This window comes from Epinephelus lanceolatus, chromosome 10, assembly GCF_041903045.1.
Source record: "Epinephelus lanceolatus isolate andai-2023 chromosome 10, ASM4190304v1, whole genome shotgun sequence".
In the NCBI taxonomy this organism is placed as follows: Eukaryota; Metazoa; Chordata; class Actinopteri; order Perciformes; family Serranidae; genus Epinephelus; species Epinephelus lanceolatus.
In genome coordinates, this window is record NC_135743.1 from 20340986 (window position 1) to 20368251 (window position 27266).

The following is a 27266-nucleotide window of genomic DNA, read 5'->3' on the forward strand; positions in this document are numbered from 1 at the left end:
TATCCCGTATTGGAATAAATAACATCAAGTCTCTATTAATCGTTGTGCTGTGCATACAGCATTACTGAGGGATACCTCACGTTGGTTCTTCGGTTTAATGCAACATTGAACTACAATTAGTTTTTTCTCCAGTTTAAAAAAACTGCAATGAGTTCATCATCAACCTTTACTTTAGGCCTACTGCCTTTAATCTGGCTCAGACTAATCGACCAAAGTTTTATTGAAATATGTCCAATTAACATCACTGGACATTACTCTGTAACAGGCGACCTCTGTGAGAATAAAAATGTTATGTTATGTTTTATGTGTTTGTAGGAGTTAGCTCATTAGTCTCGATCTAATAAAGTGAGCAGAATTTATCCTATACCACTAAGAGAAAGATAAAAACTATTGCTACTCGTGCATGTGGGGAACCATTAGAAGTAGGACTATGACCTGTTTTGAGTGCCATGAAAACTGGGACTTAACACTAAACTCAAAAGTCGAGCCTCTCACACCGAACACAGGTACAGCAGCAAGACACGACGTCAGTACAACGTCATAACTGTCTGGTTTGTTCTCTAACACTAATGAGCAAGTGAGAGAGAGAGCACCCTGATTAGTCTGGCAGCATCAGTGTCAGACACTCAGCGGGGCGTCCACGGCTCAGTGTGTGCGTCTGTGTGTGCGTGTGTGCTATGTGTATACTCAAGCATTTGTATGGCTGCCAGTCTTCGCTCTCTCCTTTTTTTCCTCCTTGCCATTCCTCTCTTTCTCACTTTCTTCATCTTTTCTCTCTCGTTCTCTAAGCTCCAAAAACTCTGATCCCTGCATTCGCTCAGTCTGGCAAATGACTGCAGGGGCTGACAATCCACTGTCAGCATGTGCCGCCACAGTCAATAACGCTGTCCCATGTCACCGCACTACACTGGCTAAAGCTCACATTTCTTATCCCCCCCAAAAACTGCTGCTTAACAGCCCTTCTCTGCCTTTGCCAATCCTGCTAAACACATCGCCATATCCCCCTCATGTCCCCCCTCCAAAACCCCACCCTGACACATTTTTGGTTCTCCAAATGACCAGAACATCCTTGGGTGAAGTGAATGCTGCATATTTTAAGGTCAAGAGTAGCACCCAGTGAAATCTGGGACCAAATGTGATGTGCTTTTCACGACGCCCCTGAATTCTAAGCAAGTGATGGGTGACTGATCTAGCTGTCTTTTACTGTAACAAGACAGGGTCATGTAGGCTGTACTCAAATACACGCTCCAATTGCATGTGTGCATATACACGCATGCATGCATGGGGGTGCAGAGGAGCTCAGACAAGTGTTACCAAGAAATTGTAGTCTCCTCGATAATCCACTTCTCCTCTATCGTGTTCCATTAACCTCACAGTGTACACACACACTCTCTCTCTTAGCCCACACAGGCCCTACCCACACACACACACACACACACACACACACACACACACGCTCATGCACGTCTGTCAGTGTCAGGGCCTGCGTCGTCCAGCTCCATTGTATCTGCATGAGGCTGAGATAATGGCATCTGTCGCTGCTCCTTTTGTCAGCCCTGTCCCCGGCCCCTGCTCACTGCTGGTCCCCATTAGCTGGCTGCTGGCCCGCTGGCCTCTCCGCTCCACGCTCTGCTGCCTGACCGAGAAAATACAGGAGACGCCTGTCCCTTCCCTTAACTCCCACTTTCGTTATCCTTCCCCTCTCCTGTCCCCCCTCCAGCTCCTCCCTCTGCTGCAGATTACGGGTAGTCAAGTAGTTTGGTAAACTGGAAAGGTGTGAACTTAAAAAAAGAGAGCATCCAGCGGCAGGTGTGTTTCGGTTTCATGATAGATTAGAATTGCAACGGAAGTCTCACACTTGGTTTTCCGTCAGTGTATAAGCTATATGGGAACATTTAGAAAGATTTTATGCTGATCTTTTTTTCCGGATACCTTAAAATTTGCCATTTTCCAACACAGGTATTTCAATTGTGTGTACAGGGTTGGGTCATATTACTGTGAAATGTAGTCAGTTATTGAATACAGATGACATGGCAATATTTGTTATCGGTAACGTAATCTATTGGATTATTAAAAAGTGCAGTCTAATCTGATTACTTTTGAACGACTTTTTGATTACTTTAAAATCAAACATTTAAAAAAAATATTACACCTTATACTACAAAATGGATGCAGCCACAAAAATTGAGATCTACAAATGCTGACATTGCCAAGAATGAGGGCGTGTTTTGGAGCGACTGCTGCTATTCCTTCAACCTTCCACCTTTACTCGACAGGGTTTTCTTTTCTCCCACTAAGTACGCCACAAAGTGGAGCACTTGTCACCCTTAAAAAAGGTTAAATGAATGTTAAAATTGCCATATTTTGAAGACAATATCAAAAATGTAATCAAGTAATCCTTAACAATGTAACTAAAATCTAATTCACATTTTTTTCAAATGTTATCTGGTCCAATTATAGTTACTTATTTTTTGTAATCTGAGCAGGTAATCCTGATTACATGTAATCCATGAACTCTGTGAATCAACCATATAGACTTAAGAGCTGCAACTAACAGTTAATTCCACTGTTGATTAATGTGACGATTACTTTCTTATTAAATGGATTAATCATTTCACCTATTGCATTTTAGAAAATAGTAGCAAAACACAAATTCCCACAGCCCAAGATTATGTCAAAAAATGCTTTGTTTTGTCCATCGAACACCCAAAAATCTAAAGATATTCACTTTATTATCAAGTAAGACAAAAGCAGATCATTCTCACAACTGAGAAACGAACTGGTATTTATGCTTGAAAAATGACAAACGATTAACTGATAGTAAGATTTCTGTCAGTTGACTAATCCCATCACCTCTAACAGACTTCAGTTAATCTCAAATAAAACAAAACAAAACAAAAAACAGTTTTAAAACAGTAATTTCTAACAGGAGGAGGGCAGTAAAATGAAATACATCACAGACATTCTCTCTGTTTCAGATGGAACTAGAAGCACTTTGACTAACATCCAAAGCACAAAGATTATTTATGCTTCTACTTTTAAGACTCTTCTCTCAAATTCAACTGCTTCACCAGCAGTGTCTGGACTTATACTGTAATGCCTGCCATTATGTAAGTTTTACAGCTCATATCTTTACCCTTATTGCACTGGGTACAAACATTTATAAATATCAAAAGACCTACAATCAAAGTATGTTATAACTGCATTATTAAACTTGATAATGTCCCATTTTGTCCATAAGTAAAGAAGCAAAATCCATGTCAGAGACGTACTGTAGAGAGCTCTCTAAACTGTCCTTCTCAGCACCAACTCCCCTCATCAGTGCTGCATAATTACACTCACTGCTACCTTACAATATAACAAATGAAGCCTGTATTACATCCGTCACCTATCTAAGACGTCTCACTTGGTCTCATCATTTTCCCCTCGTCTTTCATGAGCACGGCTAATAAAATGTAAAGATGGGAGATAATACACCGCTGACTGAGTTTTATTAAGAACGTAATGGCAATATCATTGTTGTAATGATACTAAGACATCTAAGATGAAGGGTGGGCCGGCGTGCGGAAGTGAGCGTGACATCACAGGCAAAAGTGTGTTCTGCTTGCTTGATTTCATTATTGCTTAAGCTTCCTTATTAGGGACAAGGGGGTGAAACAGCGTTGCCTTTGATAAAGCAAGGCAATTTCAGCAGCTGCTACGGCACCAAATTACAGTTGTACATCATGCGGCTCTCTCTCGACTGCTTCCTCAACTTCTCCTCAGTCTCCCTCTTCTCCAGCTCTCTCTATCTGGGAGGGCTCTGTGTGTGATGTTGATCTCCATGTTGCCTGCACTGTGGAGCAGAAAGGCTGAGGGAGGATTGAGGGGCAGCAGCTGAAACAGCAGACAACAGCCCCATCTAGAGATTGTATTAAGTCACTGTGTTACTGGGTGGATATAAAATGATCCAGTTGCTCTAAAAGTCCATATACAGAAATAAGTCATTTTTACCAATTTCCTAATCTGAATTTCATCTCAATTTAGTTTGGAAATTTTGAGTTATCCCACGAGCTTGTTATTTAAATCACTTCAAATTCAAAGACGGTTCCTAATGTTATTTTATTACAACTGAAATGACTCATTCAGAAGGTTTTTATTAAGAATTAGCACAGTTTTGGGATAAAGGCAGCTGCCATATGGTGTATTTAATCTAGCAATAGTTAGTCGAGATCAGTGGTTCCCAACTGGTCCAGCCATGGGTCCAGATTTCTTAGTCATTTGTTCAAGGTCCACACAGTTTAATACATTCAGCATCATACTTGAGTTTGGCCATGTCGTCGAACTAGTTTGCTGTCTCTGTCAAGTAGCTGTCCATTAGTCACTCACTCTACAGCAGGAAACGGCACTTTAAAATGAAAACTCTGTGCCGAAAATTCACTGTACTTAAAAATAAAGTGTGTTTTTGACAAGCATGACACATTTGCTCAATTGCGGTCCATTCAGAATGGACCCACAACCCACTTTTGGACCTTGGCCCACTAGTTGGGAGCCACTGGTCTAGATTATATTTCATTAAATAGATTGTCATGCACCAATTTGTTCATTTTCTACATCGATTTATGGTGGAGATTGCTTTTAATTGTGTCAAAATAAGAGACCTGTCCTACTTTCATATACACTTTACATGTTGTAAATATTGAGGGGGATGCGTCCCCTGTGTCCCCCCTTGAAATCTACACCTATGGCAACAAGTGCATTCATATTTTTTGTGTTGTTTTGAATTGAAGCTTGTAACACTGGTATCTGCAGACACAAGACACTTTAAGCACCACCCAGTTTCATTCCCTTAAATGTTATTTCGAGTTACTTTTTATGTCAGTACACTTCATGGTACCTTTTTTTTTTACTTTTTCATGCTTTACTTGTATGTAGATGATTATAATGTATATGACTTCCCTTTTAAACTTACTTATCTATGCATCCATGGGTGGATTGTGAGACAGCAGGCCCTTGGGCACAGATATGCAAAGGGTCCCACCACCTCTCCTACATAGGAGCAGACACACAGGGTGCATTTCGAATCGCGTATGTTTTCTTTTTACTTTTACTATATACTGCAGCTGCCCATAAAAAGTAGTGCATGCAGTATGCACACAATGTGGACATACTACTTCCTCATAACTTTGTGCCTTGAACTTTGACCCTCTTACTCATATATCCATTACCATGGAGGTAAAACAAAATGCCGTCTGGTCAACCCGGACAGTTCTGATGTTGTTATTTTGTGATGATATAACTGCATACAGTGTAGATTCTAACATATTATATTCAGGATAGTCAAACTGCATTATTTAGTACTTACGCTCTTTTTTGTTGGTTATTTTTATGATTATTTTATTCAGTTAAATAATTAATAATCTTTTCATCATTAATCGACTGCTCATCAGTCACCTGAATGCACTGTCATCTAACATTGGTACTTCTGACAGCTGTCAATCAGCTGTTAAGCTATTATCTGTTTGTAGCTTCATCGATGTGACGTATCATCCACTGTGCAGAGGACTGTGGGTCAGAATAGCCAGAAAAGCATGCTGGCTTGTATACTGCGGAATTGGACCAGATGTAGTCGAACATTCTGGTATTTTGCCTTTGACATACGTATTGGGACATACTAAATCTTTTTCTGGCGTACTATATAGTATGGTAGTATGGGTATTGGAACACACAGACAGATTTTGTGATGGTTTTGTGTCTTCTTGTGGTTGTTATGCAACTTTTTGTTGTTTTGAGTCTCTCTGTAGTCAGTCTGTGTCTCATTGTGGTCATGTGTGTGACTTTTTTGTAGTCATTTGGGTCTCTATGAGGTAATTTTGTGTCTGTTTTTTGGTCGTCTTGTGTTGCTTTGTGGTTGTTTTGCCTGTTTTTGCACTTTTTTGTCTCTCTTTTTGGCCATTTTGAGTCTCTTCTGGATTCTTACATGTTAATTTGACATTTTAAATTTTGCAAGTGAAGTGACACTTTGAGCCCCTTCTCTAGGCCCGTTCAGTAATCCATCCATCTCTGCATCTGTTCTTTTATTTCTGCTGCTGTGACACTTGAATTCACCTTCATGGGATCAATAACATTTGTCTTGTTTCTCTTATGTTATCAACTCTGAAAGAACAATGAAGATCATAGAATAGTTTTTGAGTAACTTCATTAAAGGCCCACTGCCTCTACTCTGAGGTCTGACAAAATCAGCTCCAAATGACCTTCAAAAGATCACAAACGTGACCTCTCCTCTGAACGCCAAGTGACTCGCAGATCAACAAACCATCAGGCTGACAGGTCTAACCTATCTGCCATTAGGCCGTCGAGATATCACACTTTGCTTTAATTCACCATCTTTCAGAGTGTCACACTTTATATTCCCTGGCATGGGTAGTCTACATGCGGATGCATAATTTATCTCAAATTAGCGCCTATTTGAGTAAGCATCAAAGCAAGGCGGCTAAGGTTGGAGGAGAGCTTAAGGAACCGCAGGGAAACCATGGCCAGGATTAATGCGGGAGATTTTTATAAGAAATTACTGGCTTAATGAAGTGGATAAAAAAGCTGTCAGTGTTTTATTGCATCTAAATTGTGTGGAAGTGGTGTTTAGCTGTCTCGCCTACTCCCCACATAATGGGTCGTGACAGTAGCTGTGAGGCTTATTTAACTTAACTGGTGAATAACTTGCATGGCGAAGCTATTCAGCGAGTTGTTTTTATATGCACTAAACCAGTAAGGGGATTTTTTTTTTCTCCCCCCACCCCCTTCTCCCTCATTATAATGCCAGAAGAACAACAGCCAACTCAAGAAAACTGACAATTAACAGTGTATCTGGCTTCATATTAAAGAATCACTGAAATACTATTTTGAGCATTTATAGCAAAGGTTAAAGAGGTCGTTTAGACTTTGAACACAGGAAATATCCGTGCAACATGACTTCTTTCCAAATTGGATGTGAGCTAAAGCCTATGTTATATCAATACTGAGTAATCCAATTTACTCTATTGTTATGGTCACACTGCAGGCCCAGTAAATGAAATGGGTTCTCTCTATTGCTCATGGTGGTTACACAAGCTGCTGACATTTATGGTCGTACTTTAACAGACTGTATAATTCACCATACAGGTTCAGCAACTCATACATGCTTACTGTACATTTAACAAGTATGAAAACAGTTATTGGGTTTGGAGAAGGGGCAAAAATTAATAACAGGACATTGAGGGGGTACAGTGGAGTAGTCCTGCAGCGCCATCTTGTGTTTGCTTGTAGGCTTACAGTAGATAAATCATTTTGCCTCTTGACTCACAACTATACAAGGGATTTTTTTCATGTCTGATGTCTGGATTGTTTTGGTGTGAGATGCCTAGTGCCATAGAGATGTCTGTCTTCTCTCCAATATAATGGAACTAGATGCTACTCGGCTTTTGATGCTCAAAGCACCAAAAAATCCATTTGAAAAACTCAACAGCAATGTCTCTTTCCAGAAATCATGACCCGGTTACTCAAGATAATCCACAGCTAGTTCGCTGTCTCTGTCAAGTAGCTGTCTGTCAATCACTCACTTTGCAGCACTTCAAAATAAAAGCTCAGAGCTGGATATTCACAGTACTTCAAAATAAAGTTTTTTTTTCTACCAACGACACATTTGCAAATCACTCTTGGACTGCAACCCATCAGCTGGGAACCACTGATCTTGAGTAATGGGGTCATGATTTCTGGAAAGAGACATTGCTGTCAAGTTTTTCAAAAGTATTTTTTGCTTTTCAAGCTGAGTGCCATCTAGTTCCATTCAAGAGAAGGCAGACATTTCTATAGCCAATATCTTCATAACTCAGCAACTCACACGAAAAACTTTTTTGATTGATAAATAGCACCATACATAAGGGGAAAATATGTACTTCTGATTTCAGAATAAACATCCTTTAAAGAGCAGCTGGTTCACTCATTAAAACCGACAATAACAAAATTTAAATTTTCATTTATTTCACATAGTACAGCATCACAATACATGAAATCAATCATCCATCACAGTTCTGATGTGCAAGTGTGTATTTTCAGGTGACTTATAATGACTGGGTCGAGAAGATCTCGTGCCTGGCTCAAGAAGTGAGTTCACCAAGTTACCCAAGTAAAACTTTGCTGAGTAAAATCCAAAACAAGTTTTACAGGCACTTTACTCAGCAAACGTATCGAGATAACCTGTGAATCATCAGCTGCTTCGTGAATCAGGCTCCTGGTCTTAAGATGCAGCCAGAGTTCCCACATCTCATTCCTGATATAAAACAGGCATGGACATGTTGTGTGTCATTGTAATGGTAAATAATGAAATTTGGTCTTTTTTCCCTCCTGGTTTATCTGTTTGTCTTGGTTAGTTTCATTTTCACTTTCTTACCTTTTGAATGCAATGAGCAGTGTTATAGTTGAGAACAATACGAGTTGACAACACACCGACGTATGCATGCTTGGAATGGGTATATTTCGCTTTTGTGAATCCTGCTTAAACAGAGCCAAACTAAAAACAAAACATGGGTTAATAATTTTGGGCAGGACTGAAACTCTAAGTGGAAAAACATGCAAGTTTCAACCAGTTCATATAATCATCCCAAAATGCCTTAGTCAGCCAATGTGGAGTGTGAACCCCTCCACCAGTCCTGCGTCTCAACCTAATACATTTCTTTTTTTAAAATGGTACAAATGAGGTTTTAATCATGACGTACTTTCATTATTTTACTGTTTCTGAGTCATGTAATTATTTTGGCAGTGCTTTTGCAAAGACCATTAACAAATTCCCAACATACTTAATTTTACAACCTATCATAAAGTCGATCAAAAGTGTGATTTTCAGTGGAACACACACAGAAAAGTTACTTTCACTGATTGAAAAGAGTTTAATTATGCTAAGCTGCTGTTATTGAGAAGGACATAAACTCTTTCTGTAAAGGTCCCACTCTGGGATCTAATCAAAATCTTTCATTGACACACACACACAACCATTCATACAAACATATACACCTACACACACACACACACACACACATATTATATATACCTGCACACACACACACACACACACACACACACACACACACACACACACACAAAGACCAAGTCAGATGGACAGCACAATCCCTTTTCAGTCTGCACACAAAACCTTGTTTTCCCTTCACAAGTGAAACCAAAAAGCGAGTTTTGGGCAGCATTCAGGTAGGGTGAGGTGAGTGGTGGTGAGAGAAAGCTTGCACCGCAACAAGCTTCATCTACATAAGGCCATCTCTGAACATGTGTGGGTTAGGACTTGCAGTTCACATCCACCATCTTTTTTTTGTTTTGTTTTTTTCATCAGCACAGAAGTGGTCGGGGTGGGTTCATCACTAGAGAAATTCCTGCAAACTGACATCACAGTTCGTCCATAAACGAGAGGGTTTACAGCGAGGGTTTGTGTTCCCTCCTCACATTGTTCATTTAGAGGGACCAGCAGCTAATTATCACAGCCTTTGACCGCTTTAGGAAAATCCAAAGAAAGATCCTGAACCTTTTTCCTGTCCAGGTGCAGCTTTACTCTCTCGGACCTCCTCACAGCCAACACGGTGCCTTGCATTCGCCTAAAAAGAATGTCTGAATTTCCCTTCCGTCCCAGCTTGAGAGGCCTGACCCCCGCTGTGCTCCAGTGCTGTCTCACACGCTCGCGGCTCAAGCCGTCTCACAGTACTTTGGGTGCTGGGAGCAAGGGATTGTGATTGGCGCGCCGGTGCATTTAGTAGTCTGTCCTCTACAGGCTCTCAGGCCGTTCTCCATCTTTCCTTTCCTCTACACTCTTTTGTCTCTTTTATTTTGCATCAGTGTCTAGACAGTGTTGCGCGGCGTGCCGTTCAGTGCAACGGCCTTGCTGCAGGGCGAGCCCACCGTCTTGGGGCCCGCTGGACGCTGGGTGGAAACGCCAACCTCAAATACTTCATGGATGGCCTTCCGGAAACAGTGGAAGTTGTAGTCTATTAATCCTGAAGAAGCGAAAAAGATACAACAGAAGATTAGATTTTGTTGTGACAATATCTGCACAAAGACAGGGTGTCTACAGGTGTAAACAAGTTCAAGTTAAGAGTTTTTAAGACCACTCTGAATTAAATTTGGACAAAACTTGCGATGGAAATACACACCAAAAAGGAAACTATATTCTTTCCAGGTAAATACATAGATGTCAGTTTAAAATGAACAGTAATACTTTTGTGCTTATGGCTCTGCATGTGAGATTCCACCGCCCTGATTCCCGTTTTGCCACGTTTAAAACACCTTCGACATACAGCGCAGTTTACTTCATAGACATTTCTGGGCACTGTCATAAGCGATTTGTGCTTTCACTTGCATTTTCCCATTTTTCCCATAGCTCACAAGGTCCTACTTTAACGATGCAGACTCATCACGTGATCTAAGTGCATTGAGGGGGCAAAAAAAAGGGGGCATTGCACACATACAGGTGTTGCGTTGAAGTATGGTACCCCATCGAAAAGTGTTTCCCTCCTGTTAAAATTATGTTTCTTATAGCATCAACACCAAAAATTACAACAGTGATGTGATCAAAACACATTTAAGACCCAATTTAAGACCCATTCAATCTTAATTTAAGACATTTTGAGGACCTGCAACCACCCTGAAAAAAAGTCAGGATGTTGTTGTGTTTTGCATTCTTTGTATGGGATGGAAATAAAGTAAAGTTGGTCCAACCTGTAGATAAAAAGAGTCATAGGCTTAATTATGTCCCAAAATTAAAAACAAAACTGAAGGAAAAAGTGCTCATGTAATTATTTGGTTAAGTGTCAGTAAGTCTTGTTATGTTAGACTCTTGTATTGCAAGAAAATGAAAAGTCTGAGGAGAAGTAGTGATAAAACGAATCAAAAGAATTAAGTTGTGCATTTATTTTCATCCATCAAAAATCCATAGATTGAAGTTTTTTCCACCTAAATTAGGTTATAATGTTAATCTGAAAATGTGATACTACAAAAAAAACAACTTCTACCTGGTAAAGACAGAATAACATGAACAACTGTTAAATAATGAAATCCACTACCAAATCCAACCACAACATTTTCAAAAGTTAATGATGTTTAATCCCTGTGGAGACTGGCAGGTGTTAACCTAACTAGACAGTCATTTTTTTAGAAGCTGAGCTTTGATTTATGAGCTTGTATTGTATTGCATTATAACAGCAACACTTTCTGATCTAATAATATCATGTGTACATATGTATTAAAGTAATAAAAAAAACACACCAAACTACAAAAATAAAAATGACTTAAGATTTCCAACGTCAAAATGCAGCATTTATTGCAGAGTTTATGAGGCACTCCGCCACTTTAACAGATGAAGATCAGGGTACTCTTTACAAGGAAAACTAAGATTGTACAAACAGTTACGTCATTTCCTCTGTGGCTACTGAAGGAGCTTTCTAAAGTCTGAGAAAATAACTAAGATAGTCATCAGGGTTAGCTCGGTTTGGGCTTGAGCCTTAAGAAAGAAACACTGTGTTACACACTGGCTGCATGGAGTCTGGATGAGTTGGGACTTTGACAGGGAGGGAGGGTCTAACAAGATATGTCATTAAGTTGCATTATAAAAAGTGTTTTGGAACCTGACCCTTACTAGGGGCGGCAGTAGCTCAGTCCATAGGGACTTGGCTGGGTTGCTGGTTCAAGTCCCCATAGGGACCAAGTATGGGGTGTGAAGACTGACAAGTAATAAAGTAATTTAAAAATAATAATAATCTAAAGAGTTGTTCCGATTCCAATAACTGAAATGCCTCCCATACTCCCTACAATACTAGATCATGTATCAGTGACTATGTGAGTCTGCACCGATCTGATAACACATATTTTATTGATAAACTTTAATGAGGGTGTCAATGTCGTATTATTTTTAGAATATCTCTGGAACTTACTTTAAATTGCCTCCGCTTAGAAAATCTGTCATTTTATTAAAGGATCAACTGCACTCTTCTTCGCCAACTGGCAACCATTTTTAAGTTTCATGGCAAATATGGAAGCTGAAAATTTGTAATGACACACGCTGTACTCCCCTATGTTATGTCACACAAGTTTGGGGTTTTTTTTCCTTGTCTGTTAGATTTCCTTTGACTGGTCTGGCTTTCTCTGTTTGTTCCTGGCTTGATGGGTGGATGGGGTTGTCTTTTTCTCCTTACTGGTTCTGCGTTTGTTTATTAATACTCTGTATATCTTTATTGAATTACCAGTAAAAATACCTTGTTTAAATTGCCTCTGCTTCCTCACCATTATAGCTTTCCTACGAGGGCTCAGATGCGATCATATCCCTTTCAGAAGCTTTGAAATCCAGCTTGTTTATTTCGAGTCAATTAAAAACGAATAATTCTAACAATAATGTCTTTTGTGATTGTTTATCCATTTATTGTCGTTGGCCGTTAGCTGAAGCCTGCTGAGCGCAAGATGTATCCACTGATGCATTAGGTCAAGTCTGTTGATGAATCAGAGATTGTGTTGCTGTGTGCGTAACAGTGCTGATTCCAGAGGACATGAGCAATGGAATAACATGACATTCACCCCATCTAAGTGTCAGTAGATCTGTGCTGTTTGGACAGCAACCGAAATAATGAGTAGAATATTTTGAGTTATTTATATTTAACACAATGGCATTGGATCAATACTTAGTGTCAGAATCAGTATCAGAAAGGAAAAAATGGTATCGGAAGTTCTCTACTTAAAGCCAAAAGTCCGATATGGATCAGTTTTTACTATTGTTTCTAAAAATCTATCTCATGTAAGTGAAATATTACATTGCTGGATTTTCCCTTTAATGTATTTATTTATTTCAACACATGACAATGTAAAGTCGTCCTTGTTCTGACTTGATACTCTGTGTCTACATGTAGATACACATCGGCTGCAGTGCTAGAATAAATTGGAAGAAAATCTGAAAACACTTGACTCCAGGCCACGTCACCATTAGCCAAATTAAGCCAAATGAGCTCCAGGGGATCATGGATTTCTCTGACAGCTTACCTTTGCGCTCGAAGCTTTCCTCTCGCAGGATGCAGACAAGGGCCAAGAACTTGGTGACCTCTTTCAGGTACAGCACAGTGGTGTTGTTGAGCTTGATGATGGCCATGGACTCCTTGTCGTAGGCGCTGCCGCTGCCGTCCTCCCTCAGACTGGTGTGGCACAACATAACACAACACACCACAGTGTTCAGGGGAAAATGTGAAATAAACTGCAGCTTGTGGATTAATTAAGCAAACACATGCATAAATTAAGTTATGCTTCAATGAGACAACACGGGTAAACTCTAGATCCTAAATCATTAAGAAATGTAGGTTTTTCTGGTATTCAACATGTTAATTTATACAGAAAGTTAATCCAAAATCTACCCCATAGATACTCTTCCTTCTGTTTTAATGCACTTACTATAAAGTTAAAGTCTACAAAACACAACTTGCATCTGAATGACAGGAAGAGCTAAAAAACAACAACAACTCTGACCTCCATTACTAATGTACAAATAAAGCGCTCTCACCCATAGATGCAGGAGACGTCAATGACCACGTCGATCATATCACAGCACAGTTCATAGGACTGCATGTCTACAGGAGAGCTGTCTGTGGCGATGTAGATCTTACTGACCACGTCGAACAGAAAGGCCTTCTCTATACCTGAATTCTGTCAGTGACAAATAGAAGGCAACGAGGATGACACAGAGGAAGAGACAAAGGAAAAAGAAAGGATGTTAGGACATCGATAAGGTACATTGGACATTTGTTATCAATACAATATGATGATGGTGGGCAATATGATGATAAATTCAATGAAACAATACCAATTTGGCAACTGTCAGATTTTACTACTGCAACAACTAAACATTATTTTTCATTACTCTGACAATCATTCTCTCAATAAATCGTTTGGTCTGAAATACGTTAGACAATACTAACATCACAGTTTTCTTAAGTTAAAATTGACATGATAAAATTGCTTCATTCGTTCAGCCAACAGTCCAAAACCAGCCAAGACTTACATTTCAAAATTTGGATCTGCTGAATTTCTGCTTCAAAATAACTCAAATGATGAATCAATATGAAGATTGTTGCTAATGAACTAGTCTACTAATTGTTTGTCCTAGCCCTAGATTTTTTTTATGCCATTTTATAATGTTTGGTTATCCCTTTATTATCGAAGTACAGTATTTAGGCCATTGTCAACTAATAACACAAATCAGTGAGATGGCTTGTAGGCAATATTGGATTTTATATGATTTGCATCAATATGATGAAGTATCTGTATTTGTCATTGGGGTCAGGGGAAAAAATCAATACAATATAGTGTCACGTTATTTTGCATGGCATGACACCAAGTATTTATTTTTATTACATAAATTATTAATATTGCAAATAACAATTTAACTTTTGGTGCGAGAAAAACAAAGTTATCTTTATGAATTTAACGCCACATGTAGTGAGTAAGTGATTTACACATGGGTTAGGGCTGTGGTTCTTAAATGGTGTGCCGCGATGCAAATCCAGGTGTGCTGTGGGATTTTGTGATAACCACAGTTATGAATGAATTTTTAATTGACTGAATCAGTATGTTGTGTGCACCCATTTCCTAATAAAAAGAGGCAAACTCTACCTTTAAAAATGTAATTTGATTTAATTTAATAGACCTTCATGGGGAAGCTATTTGTCACCGTTCGCACGAGGGAATTATAAGTGTGTGACACATCAAGTTATCTTACATTATTTCCCATTTAAATGGATGTGTTATTGGTGCTTTGATGTAATTTTAAAGAGTTTAAAATCAATTCTTAAATCATTTTGTTAATATTTCCTGTGTAATGGTTGATTTGAATTGTTATTTGATATCAGTAGATAAAAATAAACATTAACATTGTGATTAGAGTGATAACACTTATTATAGAGGCTGTTGTGCACAGATATAAACACAGGTATGCCTTGGGTATAAAAAGTTTGAAAACCACTGGGTTACGGGATTCTTTTGAGTATCATGATAATATCGTATTATTGGGCCTCTGGTGATTCTCACCCCTAATTTGTCTGGTATTTAACTTCTACATGCCACAACTTACCAATACACATATTGAAATCTGCCAGAAGTTTTGTGAACATTCCTAAGGAGACCACTGACAAGTCAAAACTGCACTGAACATTATAACTGGGCTTCACCTTCTGGCACATTTTATCATGTGTACTAATAATGTAAATACATTGACAGTGATTTAAATTACATACACAGTACTGTGATCCCTTTTTATCCACATGGAAAATGAGGTCATAAGAAGAACTTGGGTTCACTTCGGTTCAGTTCAGCTGAGTTCACAAAGCTTCAAAATACTACGTGTTCCTTAATGTTTTAAATGCAGCTTTAATCGCCCGGTGAAGCCAGGATGTGTGCCAACAGACGACATCCACACAGCCAAAAATCAAACCTTTCAAAGCTGAATCTTGCAAGTCATCCCAAAGGCAGAGGCACTAAGTTCAACTGACTGCTCTTTGAAGTGTTTTTCTGGACTTAGTCATGAAATGTAACATCCGAAGAAGCTTCTCAAGGAGATATTTTTGTCTGTCACGGAGGACTTTTCTTAAACTATTTAAAGTCCCTGGATTCCAAAATATTAAGTGCAATTTGGAAATATCCTGTGAAGCAGCACAGCTTGTTGGGTTTTATATATTGTCGTATATGTCGTAGTGAATGTGAGCAACATCCACAGTCCAGCATCACAATCACAGACTGTAAGGGCAGTGGAGGAAGTACCAATCATAAAGTGCCATATGTGCTGGCAGTGACTCACATGACGCAGGCGGTCACACATAAATCACGCTGGCCAATGACAAACTCACAAGATGGCTTCATTCACAAAGTGCCGTCTGCTGTTGACTCACAGAAATGAAGATGTTTAGGAGGTTCTCCAGAGTGGGGAGCTGAGGGATGAGCTTCTGCACCACTTTACTGAAGGCCTCGAAGATGGAGTGGTCGTAAATACTCGTCAAGTAAAAGCTGAATGAGAAGAAAAAAAAAAACAAAAGGAGGAAGTGAATAAAGCAGTTACTCGCAGGATACACTTCTCACTTCCTTAAAATACATATGAAAGCAGGTAAAAATAGAAAGAGTCACAAGCTCACATGACAAACAGACACTGGATGATAGAAAGGAGCTGTTAATCAAAGCCAGTTTCAGACACAGAAACACAGAAATAAAAACACATTATTACCAAAAACCTATCACCATATGACAAAACTGGACACACATGACTTGTGGACTTTGGATGCTTCGATATATAAATAAAAAGGTCAGACCCTGAAGCCAGTGTCCTGAGCCAAATGTCTGAATACACTTGGCAGAAGCTCAACTCTGCAATACATTACAGTGAGGAAAGCACCAGAGAGCCACAAGGCAGAGCAAAAAAAAACCTTCTCAGCTCCGCTATATATCCGGAGCTGCTCTGGCTGTCTCACTGGAATAAACAACAATCTCACCCCACATAAAACACAGAGCAGTGTGTGCCAACACAGACCAAATGTCAACAGTAAAGCTGCTGCAGAGCTGACCGGGATCGGCCGGGACAGCCTGTTTAATGTTGTACACCACAAGTTTCTGCACAGTGAGTCAGGGCAAAGGCTATTAATGAGTAGTTTTATTTTTTGATTAGGGCTGCAAAACCAAAAATAATAAATATACACTGACAAACAAAAAATAAAAAAGATACAATACAACATCTGAGGGGCTGAAACCAGAGAAGTTTGGGCATTTTGGATTGATAGGAAACATTATATTGATTACCAAAAATGTTACCAACCCTATTTTCTTAAATTAACTAATCAGTCATTCTTCCAGCTCTATAACGAATAAAACGGTTGATGCCTTACAAAAATCACGTGATGAACGGCTATCAAAAATATGCCAAAGTTCAATTTATGAAGTCAACTTGTGAAAAGCAAACAAATCTTCACATTTAAAGGTATACTATGCAAAATTCTCTGACCCACTAGAGATGTGTGGTGGTGTATTTTTCTGCAGAGACTCTGCCCTCTGCCTGTATTTTCAGATCTTCTTGTTATTTTGCCATGTTCAGGATGCTCCTGGGTACAGCATGCAGGTGAAGTCTGGACTTTATAAGCAGCACGCATCCAAAAGGAAGTTACAAAAATCACTGACACAACAAATTAATTAATTCCTGTGTAGTATACTTTTGAAGAGCATAGTATCTTACTCGAAAAATGACTTAAACAATGTCTTTAATCAATTAACAATACTGTCATGAATTAGCTTTCCGTCTGTTGAATAAACCAGGGGTAGGCAATCTACGGCCCCCGAGCCACATGTAGCTCGTAAGCCCCTCTCCAGTGGCTCCCTGTGGCTTTGACAAAAAAATAAATGGATGTGAATAATGGTTATTTGTTAACATTTTAATTTTAATTCATCATTATTGTAGGTCTTAAGTGATTATGACATTGTCCAACTGTAAAAATAAAAAAAAAGTCCAGATAAAAATGGATCCTTTTATTGCTATATTTGGGGTATCAGCTGAACAACTCCAAATTAACTCCTCAAAGTCAGGAATATTAACCTTTACTTCTCTTTTGGCAAGACGTCGTATTTTACTACTGTAGAAATCTCCTAAACGCCCGTCTATATCGCTGTGGCTTCAGGATGTTACGGCCTTTGTTAAATTTGAGAAAATAAGTGACAGGCTCCTCTGATAAGTTCAATCGGAAACTTAAATTCTCTTTAATTCCATAACAACCCTGTCTTTTATTTTATTTATTTATATATACACATAAATTTTCTTAAATCAATTAATTTGCTACAAATGTATTATTTACTATTTTTTATTTTTAGTTGATTTTTATTCTTCTATCTATAACCTTACCTTCTTTCTCTTTACCCACACTTACTTTGGGGGTTTACTTACAACTGGACTATGTACACAACTATGTACAAACTTATGTCTATTTTTTTATCTATCTTTCTATCTATTCCTGTTTTGTTTACAAAAAAGGGGAATAGCACTTGTAATTCTCTGTTGAAATTGTTGTAACATTTCATCAGCTGCAACGTGCGTCACATGTCTACAGCCTGGCACCTTTTCCTCTAAATTTTGCCGAACCTAAATAGCTGTGTTTAGTCTAGGTAGACCAACTATTAATTCCAAATCCAAAACAGTAAGGAGTTTGAAAGGAAAATAGAGAATTCACTGCAACGTTAAAGAACCAAATAATCATAAATATCCCACTGCAGAAGAGCCAGCCTGTGGTAAAACATAATAATGAACACTCATTTAGACCTGTTAGTAATGTTGATAGGCTAATTTAGACTTAATAGGTTTTGTTACCTCGTTTATTATGAGGCTTAAAATGTTTTGTGGTTCCACAAAGTTATTTTTTTAGTCAAAACAGCTCTTCTAATATCAGTGGTTGCTGAACCTTGGACTAAGCCTTTAATCAAGTAATCATTTTAGCTCTACTCGAGCCTTTTGAAGGGCTATTTCCTCAGGTTGCATGACGCAGCAATATTTTCAGAAAATAACAGACCAATAAATCTCCTACACTGGTGATGGCGTAAACGACTGTGTGGTGATACTGCGGAATATGGACCAAAACTACACACGTGTGCTTCAGCCTTGTTTCTATTTCTTAAATGCGTCAGACCTTAAGAACGTGAATCATAACAGCTTTGGTATCTGAACCACAGGTCATTGTTTCCTCATTAGGAGGTCAGAGAGGAATCTCACAGTAACACTGAGAGTATGCAGGACACCGGCTACACAAACACAACTGAAAGTACAAGACTTATCAACCAATAAGCTTCTGCCCTGAACGACTGTGTCACACAAATAACTTCAAACACATGTCAGTTACAGTATGTGCTCATATTTGGTCATTTATCATAACTCTGCTGCTCCAGGAAGTCTCACATATTGATAACGCTCTTCCTCAGAGATTAAATTGCAAGTCATATGCCACTAATGATGATGACGTTGTACTACATGTGCAGACTCAGCTGAAAAAAAAAAACAGGACATCTTACACTGTTTATGAATGCAGCCTTATTTTCACTTTCAGACTTGACACAAATTTGATTCAGTGGGAGGTGTGACTGGCTGTTAACACCTACGTGTCTTGTGGAAGCACAAAGTTGTTTTAACTCAGGGAGTTGAACTGAACTGATGGATTTAACTTTAACGAACTTACTTTTTATTTGCATCAAGGTAGGCTCCCACGATTGAAATTACACCAAACCAGGCCTACAAATTAATGTAGAGTGAGCCTATTAATTCATCCCATCAAGCGAAAGACACCATTTCTAAACTGTGCCTTTCTTTTTGATCATATTTGGGTATTAAATCAGCTCAGCATCAAAAGTCTTACTGTACACACTTAATACAAAGTTTGCTGTGGTTAAAGTCCTTACTGATGTGCAAGTATGTATTAGTTAGAAAAGGAACATTGTTCAACTGATTTTGTGACAGTGACTGCTAGTTGTTGACCATACAGCTCCAATATTGTGCGTGTTTTCAAGGCTTTGTGCTAAAATTAACAGTAGCATGCAGGTAGGATACCCTGATGTGAAATGTTCCAGTGTACATCTGGTATCTGAGAAACTTTAACTTTAATGCTTATTAAGACCTTTTCAAGACAATTTAAAACCAAATTTAACACTGATTTGTGGACAAATCATCTTTTTCTCACTCAAGCATTGCAGGTAAATATGAAGGTAAGTAGTGTATACATGTGGTCTTGTATAGAGGTAGGTTTTAAGTAGAGATATGGTTATTGGAGTGAGTTAAGTTAATCTGCTTTTGCCAACAGATATGTGCATATAAAAAGTAAAAAAAACAGCATTAGGTTCAGTAGTAGGTTTAAAGATTTGTAACATCAGAAATGTGGACTTTGACACAGAAGAGCTTGACTCATTTTGACAAAAATAAAAGATGGACAAATTAAATTATATAAAATGTTTGTGGCAATTAAGAAAATTCAAATTTAAGGCTACTTAATGACTTTAAAGGCTTAATAATTTGTTAATTTGAATTTAGGACCTTTTTAGACTCTTTAAGGACCTGCAGACACCCCATGCTTTAGTGTATTTTCATAATGGATTGAGTCATTGTTAAACAGAGTTGTTCTAGTTTTGCAGCTCTAGGGTGCCTTGCATCTTACCCATTCATGTAGACATTTGTCTCACTTTGTTATAAAAAAGTTTTACATGTTATATTAAGGGACTCAGATGTTAAGGAGAAAGAAAGAGAAGGGTCTATTTGCATGACTCTAACAGCCATGCAGTGATGAGATAGGACAGCAAACTAAGATTAAACATGCATCACTAAAAGATGTGTCTGTATGTTTTAGTCATAAACTCAATAGTAACTCTCTGTACCAACATCTTCTATGACTGCAAAGGCAACAAGGATGAAATTATTTCTTCTTCAGTCTTGTTCAGATGTAGAAGTAAAATGATAGCATGTTAAATTAAGTGTACCTGAGATGCAGCTTTTCTAAGCTAGCGTCTGCCAGATCATCATTGGCTCTCTGATGGATGTCTCTCTGGGTCTCGATCTTATGATCGTCTGAGAGGCCGTCCACTTTGTGGATGAACACCTCGAAGTTGATCTCTGGATTGACCCTATAGGCCCGTGACACAGTGAGGTGAAGCCTGCCCAGGGCCTCCACGTAATCGTCCTATGAGGAAGGAAGGAAACATATTAATACACATGTGCAATACGTACATCTGTTTAGAAAGTGAAATCATAAAACTGGGTATAAATGCATTACAAAAATCAAAACTTTACGTAACAGTCCTTATTTATGTCACAATTTTCTTTTATGAATGTATTAATGCACACAATCACCATATAATTAATCACCTTTTTTCTGTCATACTGTCAGCTGAGTTAAAGCATTTGAGAGCAAAACAATTAAAGCTGGGGTACGCAGATTTTTTTTTCTTTGGTGTCACTGGGCAAAAATCCCATAACATTTGAGCATATTTAAATTCAAGTGAACACTAGACTTCAACACCTCTTGGCTCTGTTTTCAGGCTTTAGAAAATGTAGGCTGTAATGAGAGACTTTGGCTGATCACAGGTCATTTCAGAGAGAAGCATTCCTTTTGGCTGTCCTACAAAGAAAGATGTGTGTGCACATCCCTTCAGATGGTGAAAGCCTAATTCAGTGGTGGACAATCCTGCAGGGAAAGTTGTTTTTCCAGCATTCGCAACAACTGCCTGCGCTGCAAAGCAACCCAAAAAGGGAGACAGAGTTGACAATAAACAAAATAAAACATGTGTTAATCTTGGAGAAGCGTCTCAGAGATGAACAGAAATTGTTGCTATGGATTAGCTTTCTGCTAACAAGAGCCAAAGACTCAGGGTTGCGGCTTCAAGTTTACCTTTATGTAGCTAATGTTAGCTAGAGCCTCGAATCACAGTGTGTCCTCCACCTCATTTCCCACCGCTACAGACCACCTCGCAGGGAGGAGAGCAGGCAGCAGCTCCAGAGGTTGCTGCTGCTGCTTACTCTCCTTTCAGCCAAGCAGTCCACAGTAGCAGGGAGTGAGGGGGAGGGACAGCAGGGTGGCTAGCTAGTTAGTTCTTCCCTCATTTGTAGTATGCTTAACAAGAAAGAAGCTGTGCGTACAGCGTACAATAAAACATATAATTAAATACATCAATGTACGGGAAACACTGGGTAGCTGAATGGAGTGCGTGCATGTGCCCATGGTCATCAGACAGAGAGAGGAGAGCTGCAGGTGTTTTCAAAATCTGTTGTTTTTCTGCCTTTTCCAGATTTCTGCCTACCCCTGCTTTAAGCCTCTTTTCACCTTTAGATACCTCAAAATTGCATGTGACTTTCTTCTGCCTTTATGAACTTGGTAAAGAGCCATTTTAAATACTTGAGTCCAGCGAAGGATTATACGTAACACATAACCTGTAATTACATCTACGCCACAGCTAATTCCTGTTAGTTGATGAACAGGAAAATCAACACACACACACTGCCTTTTCAAAGCGTTACAGAGACAACACAAACACAATCATGTGTTGCTCCAGGACAGGGAGGTGTACGCTCTCATCAGCTTTAAACCAGGTATGAGGAAATATACTGCTGCGCTATCTTCCAAAACAGTAGGAGAAAAACAAGTCTCCTCCGATATCGCTGTGTGACCAAACTGCTGAGACTAATTGAATCTGATGCACCTCTTTGAGTACAAATAAACCCTGCAATCAGATCAGCTGTGGCTAACATCCTAGTTGAGATTACTTCTTGAAAGCACTTAAGAGCACTGGCATCAAAGCCGCGGCATGTAATTGTCTTTTTTCTGGCTATTCTGGCTGTCCATCACTGAGTTCACTCTCAAGGTCTTTTACTGGACCTTACAGTGAGCTTTATGTGTGCAGCTTTACCTTGATGACACAGAATGTGTGTTGAAGTGAGTCTGAATAAGTCAGGTGTTGTATTATTACAATTAAAAACCCCGTCAGTGACAAGATAAACACTTTCTGTTCTTCACCTGAGCATCAATGACAAATATCAACGCCCCGGTTCCTCTGAAGATCATCTCGTAATCGAAAGTGGGGTCGAAGAAGTCCACCTGACCCGGGAAGTCCCAGATCTGGAAGTTGACAAAGGAGCTGCTGGAGATGTCGTCCTTGTAGATCTTGTTGGTGCTCTCCAGGAACAAGGTCTCATTGGGAGACATTTTGTGGAACACCACCTGAAATCAGTTGTTGTAATGTTTATGTGGAATAAATGCAGATGACATGTGTTGGGGATTTTGTGTAGGTAACTTGAAGTCCTTAAATAATAGTTTATACTGGATACAAAATAAAAATTGTCCTAAAAGCTGGTATTTTATCACAGGCAGGTAACAGTTTCAACACTGCTATGTAATTTCCAGACAAACCTTTAGCCAAATGAACATGGCAACAGTGGAAGAGCAGCAGATGAGTTTATTTTCAGACTTACGGAAACTACAGTTCCCTAAAACTGCTGGTGACGGTAAAATCTCATATAAATATGACCACACTGAGCCCAGGTGACACTTGAAAATAACAACATAGACAAATAATCAACTTGGAGATATTATATAAAATTTTACAGACAGACTTTATCGAAGGTACTCATTATGGAATTTACATATCAATCAATTTAATATTTTGTTTTTATTTTTTTGCCACTCCAAGATTTGTTTAAAAATATATTTGGCATCTATGTACAACCAAGAGACTCATTTTAATGAACTGTAAATCATTCTCACTACCGTGTTTTCTGAGGTGGATCATACAGATTTTTAAAAATGAAGTTTATAAGTTCAAATTCCCTGAAAGTTAATTTTCAGACATACTGTGATGCACCTTCAGTGATTAGTCTCATTTCAACTTATGCTTTTGCTTGGTTTTAATGTTTGTTAAATGACTGTTAAACTTGTGTTAAATAGCTGAGACTTAAAACATTTTGTTAAACACTTTTTAACACATTATTTGCCTGTAAAATTATGACAAATATTGAGCATTTAATAATACAGCAAATATATAATAACTTTATATACTGACTACAATCTTTAAACGTGTTTTTAGGGGTTTCTTTACTACACAGCTGGTGATTTACTGTGAAAGACTTTCTTCCTTTACGCTATAATTCAAGCACAAAGGCATAACTCTGGCATCACATGCAGAGCAAGAGAGAAAAGGCCAAGACATTGCAGACTCACTCTGATGTAACTCACATCACTCCACATTCAGCATTTTATAGCTGCATGCTTTCAAACAGCAGACAGCAGCTGTAAAGTGTGATTAAGGGTTGACCGAGGTCTTGGTCCACTGAATACAGTTACAGGAGGAAAATAAGTAGCAGTGGGTGACAGTGGTGGACCTGGGAGTGTTCTCCCCAGCACTGCCATTTTAAAACAGTTTGTGGGCCACTGAGGTCACAGGCCAATGAACCAGCAAAAAGCCAAATCACATGTTTTTCAGCCCAGACCGGAGGCTTACAGGAGAACATTAGTCTGATACTTGACGGTGTGTGGATTCCTGCAAAACAGTACAAGTGTGTGCTTCAGTTCAGAAAACTGCCTTTTACTTTTGTTTCTTCTGTGTGTAGGATAAGCTCCTGGTGAGTCACGCTATATCCAGCCTGACTCTACGTCCCCCTTGGATTTTAACATAAATAATAAAATATTATAGACGGCAAAACTGCATCTCATCTATTATTTAACCGCAGTGCCCGCCTGAGAGCGGTTGACTTGAAAAATATAACTGAGACAGCCAACCTTGCTGTAAATGTTGGCTGGATCACAAAATAGAAAAAGGCATTAGTATCAGAGAGGCAAACCAGCTGGGCTCCAGGTTTACTGCATGTCAGTTGGTTTTGATAATTTGATTACTTGCACATTTGTTAGGGATGTCACACTACTAAAGTACAATACAAATTAGGACTTATAACTTTGTGGCCATGACTTGTAGAGGGGCCCTGTGTCATATTCTAATTCTAAGAGCTTTATTACTGTAGTTAATATTGTGTTCACGTGGTGCATATTCCTAATCAATCAAATTTACACAAATGAACACAAAATAAATGTTATTGCAGTACAAAGGTCAGGTTTTTGCTGCAGTTTTTATTGCAGAGGTAAACCATCTCAACTAAAAATAGGCCACTGCCACTAAGTTTGGGAAATAATACATTAAAGGAGCAATGTGTGGATTTAGTGGCACCTAGGGGTGAGGACTGCACATTGCAACTAGCTGAAACTTCTCCCATGTGCCAAGAGTGAGCTCCTGGTTAGGATTCCTTCAGGTTTCATTGTTAAGGAGGTATTTACTGGGAGCCGAATTATCCACAGAGGTCTCCTCCTCTCCAAAAAAAAACGTACCTGGTGATTTAAACTGATAAAAATACTGAATAAAGCAAGTTTTACTTTAAAAATCTGTGTTTTTCCCAATGGTATCTGGCACAGCGGAGGGGCCATTTACTACAGTGGTTGATGTGAATATGCGGCTGGCCCCATCCAAAGCCAGTATTTTGTTTGTCTTTACTGGCCTACTGTGGAAACATGGCTGACAGCAGTGATGGCAACACTGACTCCGCAGACAAGGACCCACTCTGTATGTAGATACAATTGACTTATTTTAACCTCCTGAGACCCGAACTTTTGTTTGGTATGCATTCTTAATTTCTCCTAACTATTTGGGATCAGTACAACCCAATAAGTACAAAAAACGAAAGTCCCAAAGTCTTCAAAAGAATACTTACTGATTGAAAGGCAGTGTCTTGGCTTGTTACAGTTGCTAAAATTGGTCAAATGTGGTTGCCAAATCAAACTACAACCATTATTAATCATAAAAAAATAAGTTTCAACCATAAAATGTGATCAGGTTTCGGACCTTGTCCACTTTTGTGTTGGGATCGGCTGCAGATTGACTTTGCTTGGAGATGGCTGCCATCTTGTTTTTACACACATTAGTGTATTGTGCTCTTACTGCCACTAGATGGCAGAAAAAAAAGTGTCCATGAACGAGGACAACAGGTCTAAGTTAAGTAGAATAAGGTATAAGGTCAAGTAAACCTAAAATGTGATGTCCTCATGCGAGGACGCAGGGTCTCAGGAGGTTAAGGTAACAAAAACACATTGATTCTTATTGTTAGGTAATACTAAACTAAACATACTGATTATATGATATTAAATTTTTGCCAATATAGCCCCCAAAATCGTACACACCGTTCCATTAAACTATAGGGAAAAACAGCGGTGCTTTTCCCACAGCAGAAGCCATATATGTAATGAGTGTGGCTGTTGTTTAGGCCTTCATGCACTAAGCACATTGATCACAAGACGAGTTGCGTCAGGATCTTGGTGGTTTACTGCCACAGCTATAACTTTTTCAGTGAGAGACGTTGGGAGCCCTGATAGCTCTGGATTTATTGCAGGCCACAGGGCACATATTGCACACGGGGCAGTTGGTGGTGGGGGGTCAGCAGGGGCCTCCTGACTCATTAATCCAGCCATGTTTTAAGTTAAAGAGCATGTTGTCCTGGCTGCAGGTGCTATGACGGATGCAGTGATTTAACACAAAGTGTTATGACTTGCAGAATGGAAGGTGTGGTCGGGTTGCAGTCATGTGAGAGCTACACATCAGACCTGCCCAATGCCTCACAGCTGGGTGGGACTAAGATATATTTGGCATGTTGGATAAGTTGTTAACCAAACAGTCACATGCTTTGTGTCCATGTATCAATACAGATGCACCGCGCGTCTCCTGTCCACCTGGTTAATAATTTACTGCTACAGCTACACTAGCGTTAGCTAACACTGAAGGCTAACTGCTTGTTAGCTGCAGGAAAGGGGGTTTTTAATTTCAGCTCTCACACTCTCGTGTAGCTAGACATGTTATCTGCTGGTTCATAGCTATCATCACCAACTCGCTAGCTATTTTGGCTAACGTCCCATTTAGTTGCGTGCAGCAGGGGGAAGGCGCCGCTCGCCTCGAGAGGCTAATAGTTCACCATCTCTGCTTACCTTCTGTATGGATGATTTGCCACTTCTCCTCAAACCCATGAGCAGGATTCTCGGTTTGCTGTCGGACGGCGTCGGGCTGTCCTCGATGTCGGCCTCCTCTTCACCATAGCCGAAATCTTTGGGGAACGAGTCCGCAACCCCGTAGCTGTCAGCCAGCTGTTCCACTTCGTACTGAATCGACATTTTGACCTAACGACGGTCGCTTCCCCTCTTCCCCCCCTTACTTGTCGGTCGCTGCACCCGTGTTTGTATCGCACCAACACAAACTAACGTTACACAGTGAAATAGTTTTATCAATAATGCCCTGGCTACTTGGAAACACCGAGCGTGATCCCACACATTTCCTTAGGATTTCCTCTCCACTGAAAAAAAACTCACCCTTTGTTCCCACCCCTTGATTCTGATTAGCTGTCGGAATTAAAACACGAAAAGTGATTGGTCGAACCGCCTGTCACTCTACTGAGGTTTGTCGCTGTCACCTGACTAGTACTCAGACCTGTTTTGTGACCTATCACCCGAATAAGTGGTAAATACACACTCTTTGCGCAGCTGTCTTAAGCCGTTTGAGTTTGTAACAACAACATATCATTTATATATTTTTATTTTCTGTAAAATAAGTAACATTTGACGACGTTTATTAAAAACGTATCAAATAGAAAGTAGGCAGTGCTGGTGTTCTGCGATATCACCAGCAGATGGCGGCAGACA

The 27266-nt window shown here is 39.3% G+C and overlaps 1 protein-coding gene across 1 annotated transcript; it reads right to left on the reverse strand.

Annotated features, from left to right (window-relative positions):
• Positions 1 to 7974: 7974 nt before the first annotated feature.
• Positions 7975 to 26931, reverse strand: rragca (Ras-related GTP binding Ca). The gene is made up of 7 exons (XM_033641498.2): positions 26559 to 26931; positions 22557 to 22760; positions 20527 to 20726; positions 15930 to 16044; positions 13550 to 13692; positions 13039 to 13187; positions 7975 to 10010 (listed from the first exon to the last, which is right to left on the reverse strand). Exons 1-7 carry the CDS (start codon positions 26739 to 26741, stop codon positions 9856 to 9858), a joined length of 1149 nt encoding a protein of 382 aa, XP_033497389.1. The 5' UTR covers positions 26742 to 26931; the 3' UTR covers positions 7975 to 9855.
• Positions 26932 to 27266: the final 335 nt, after the last annotated feature.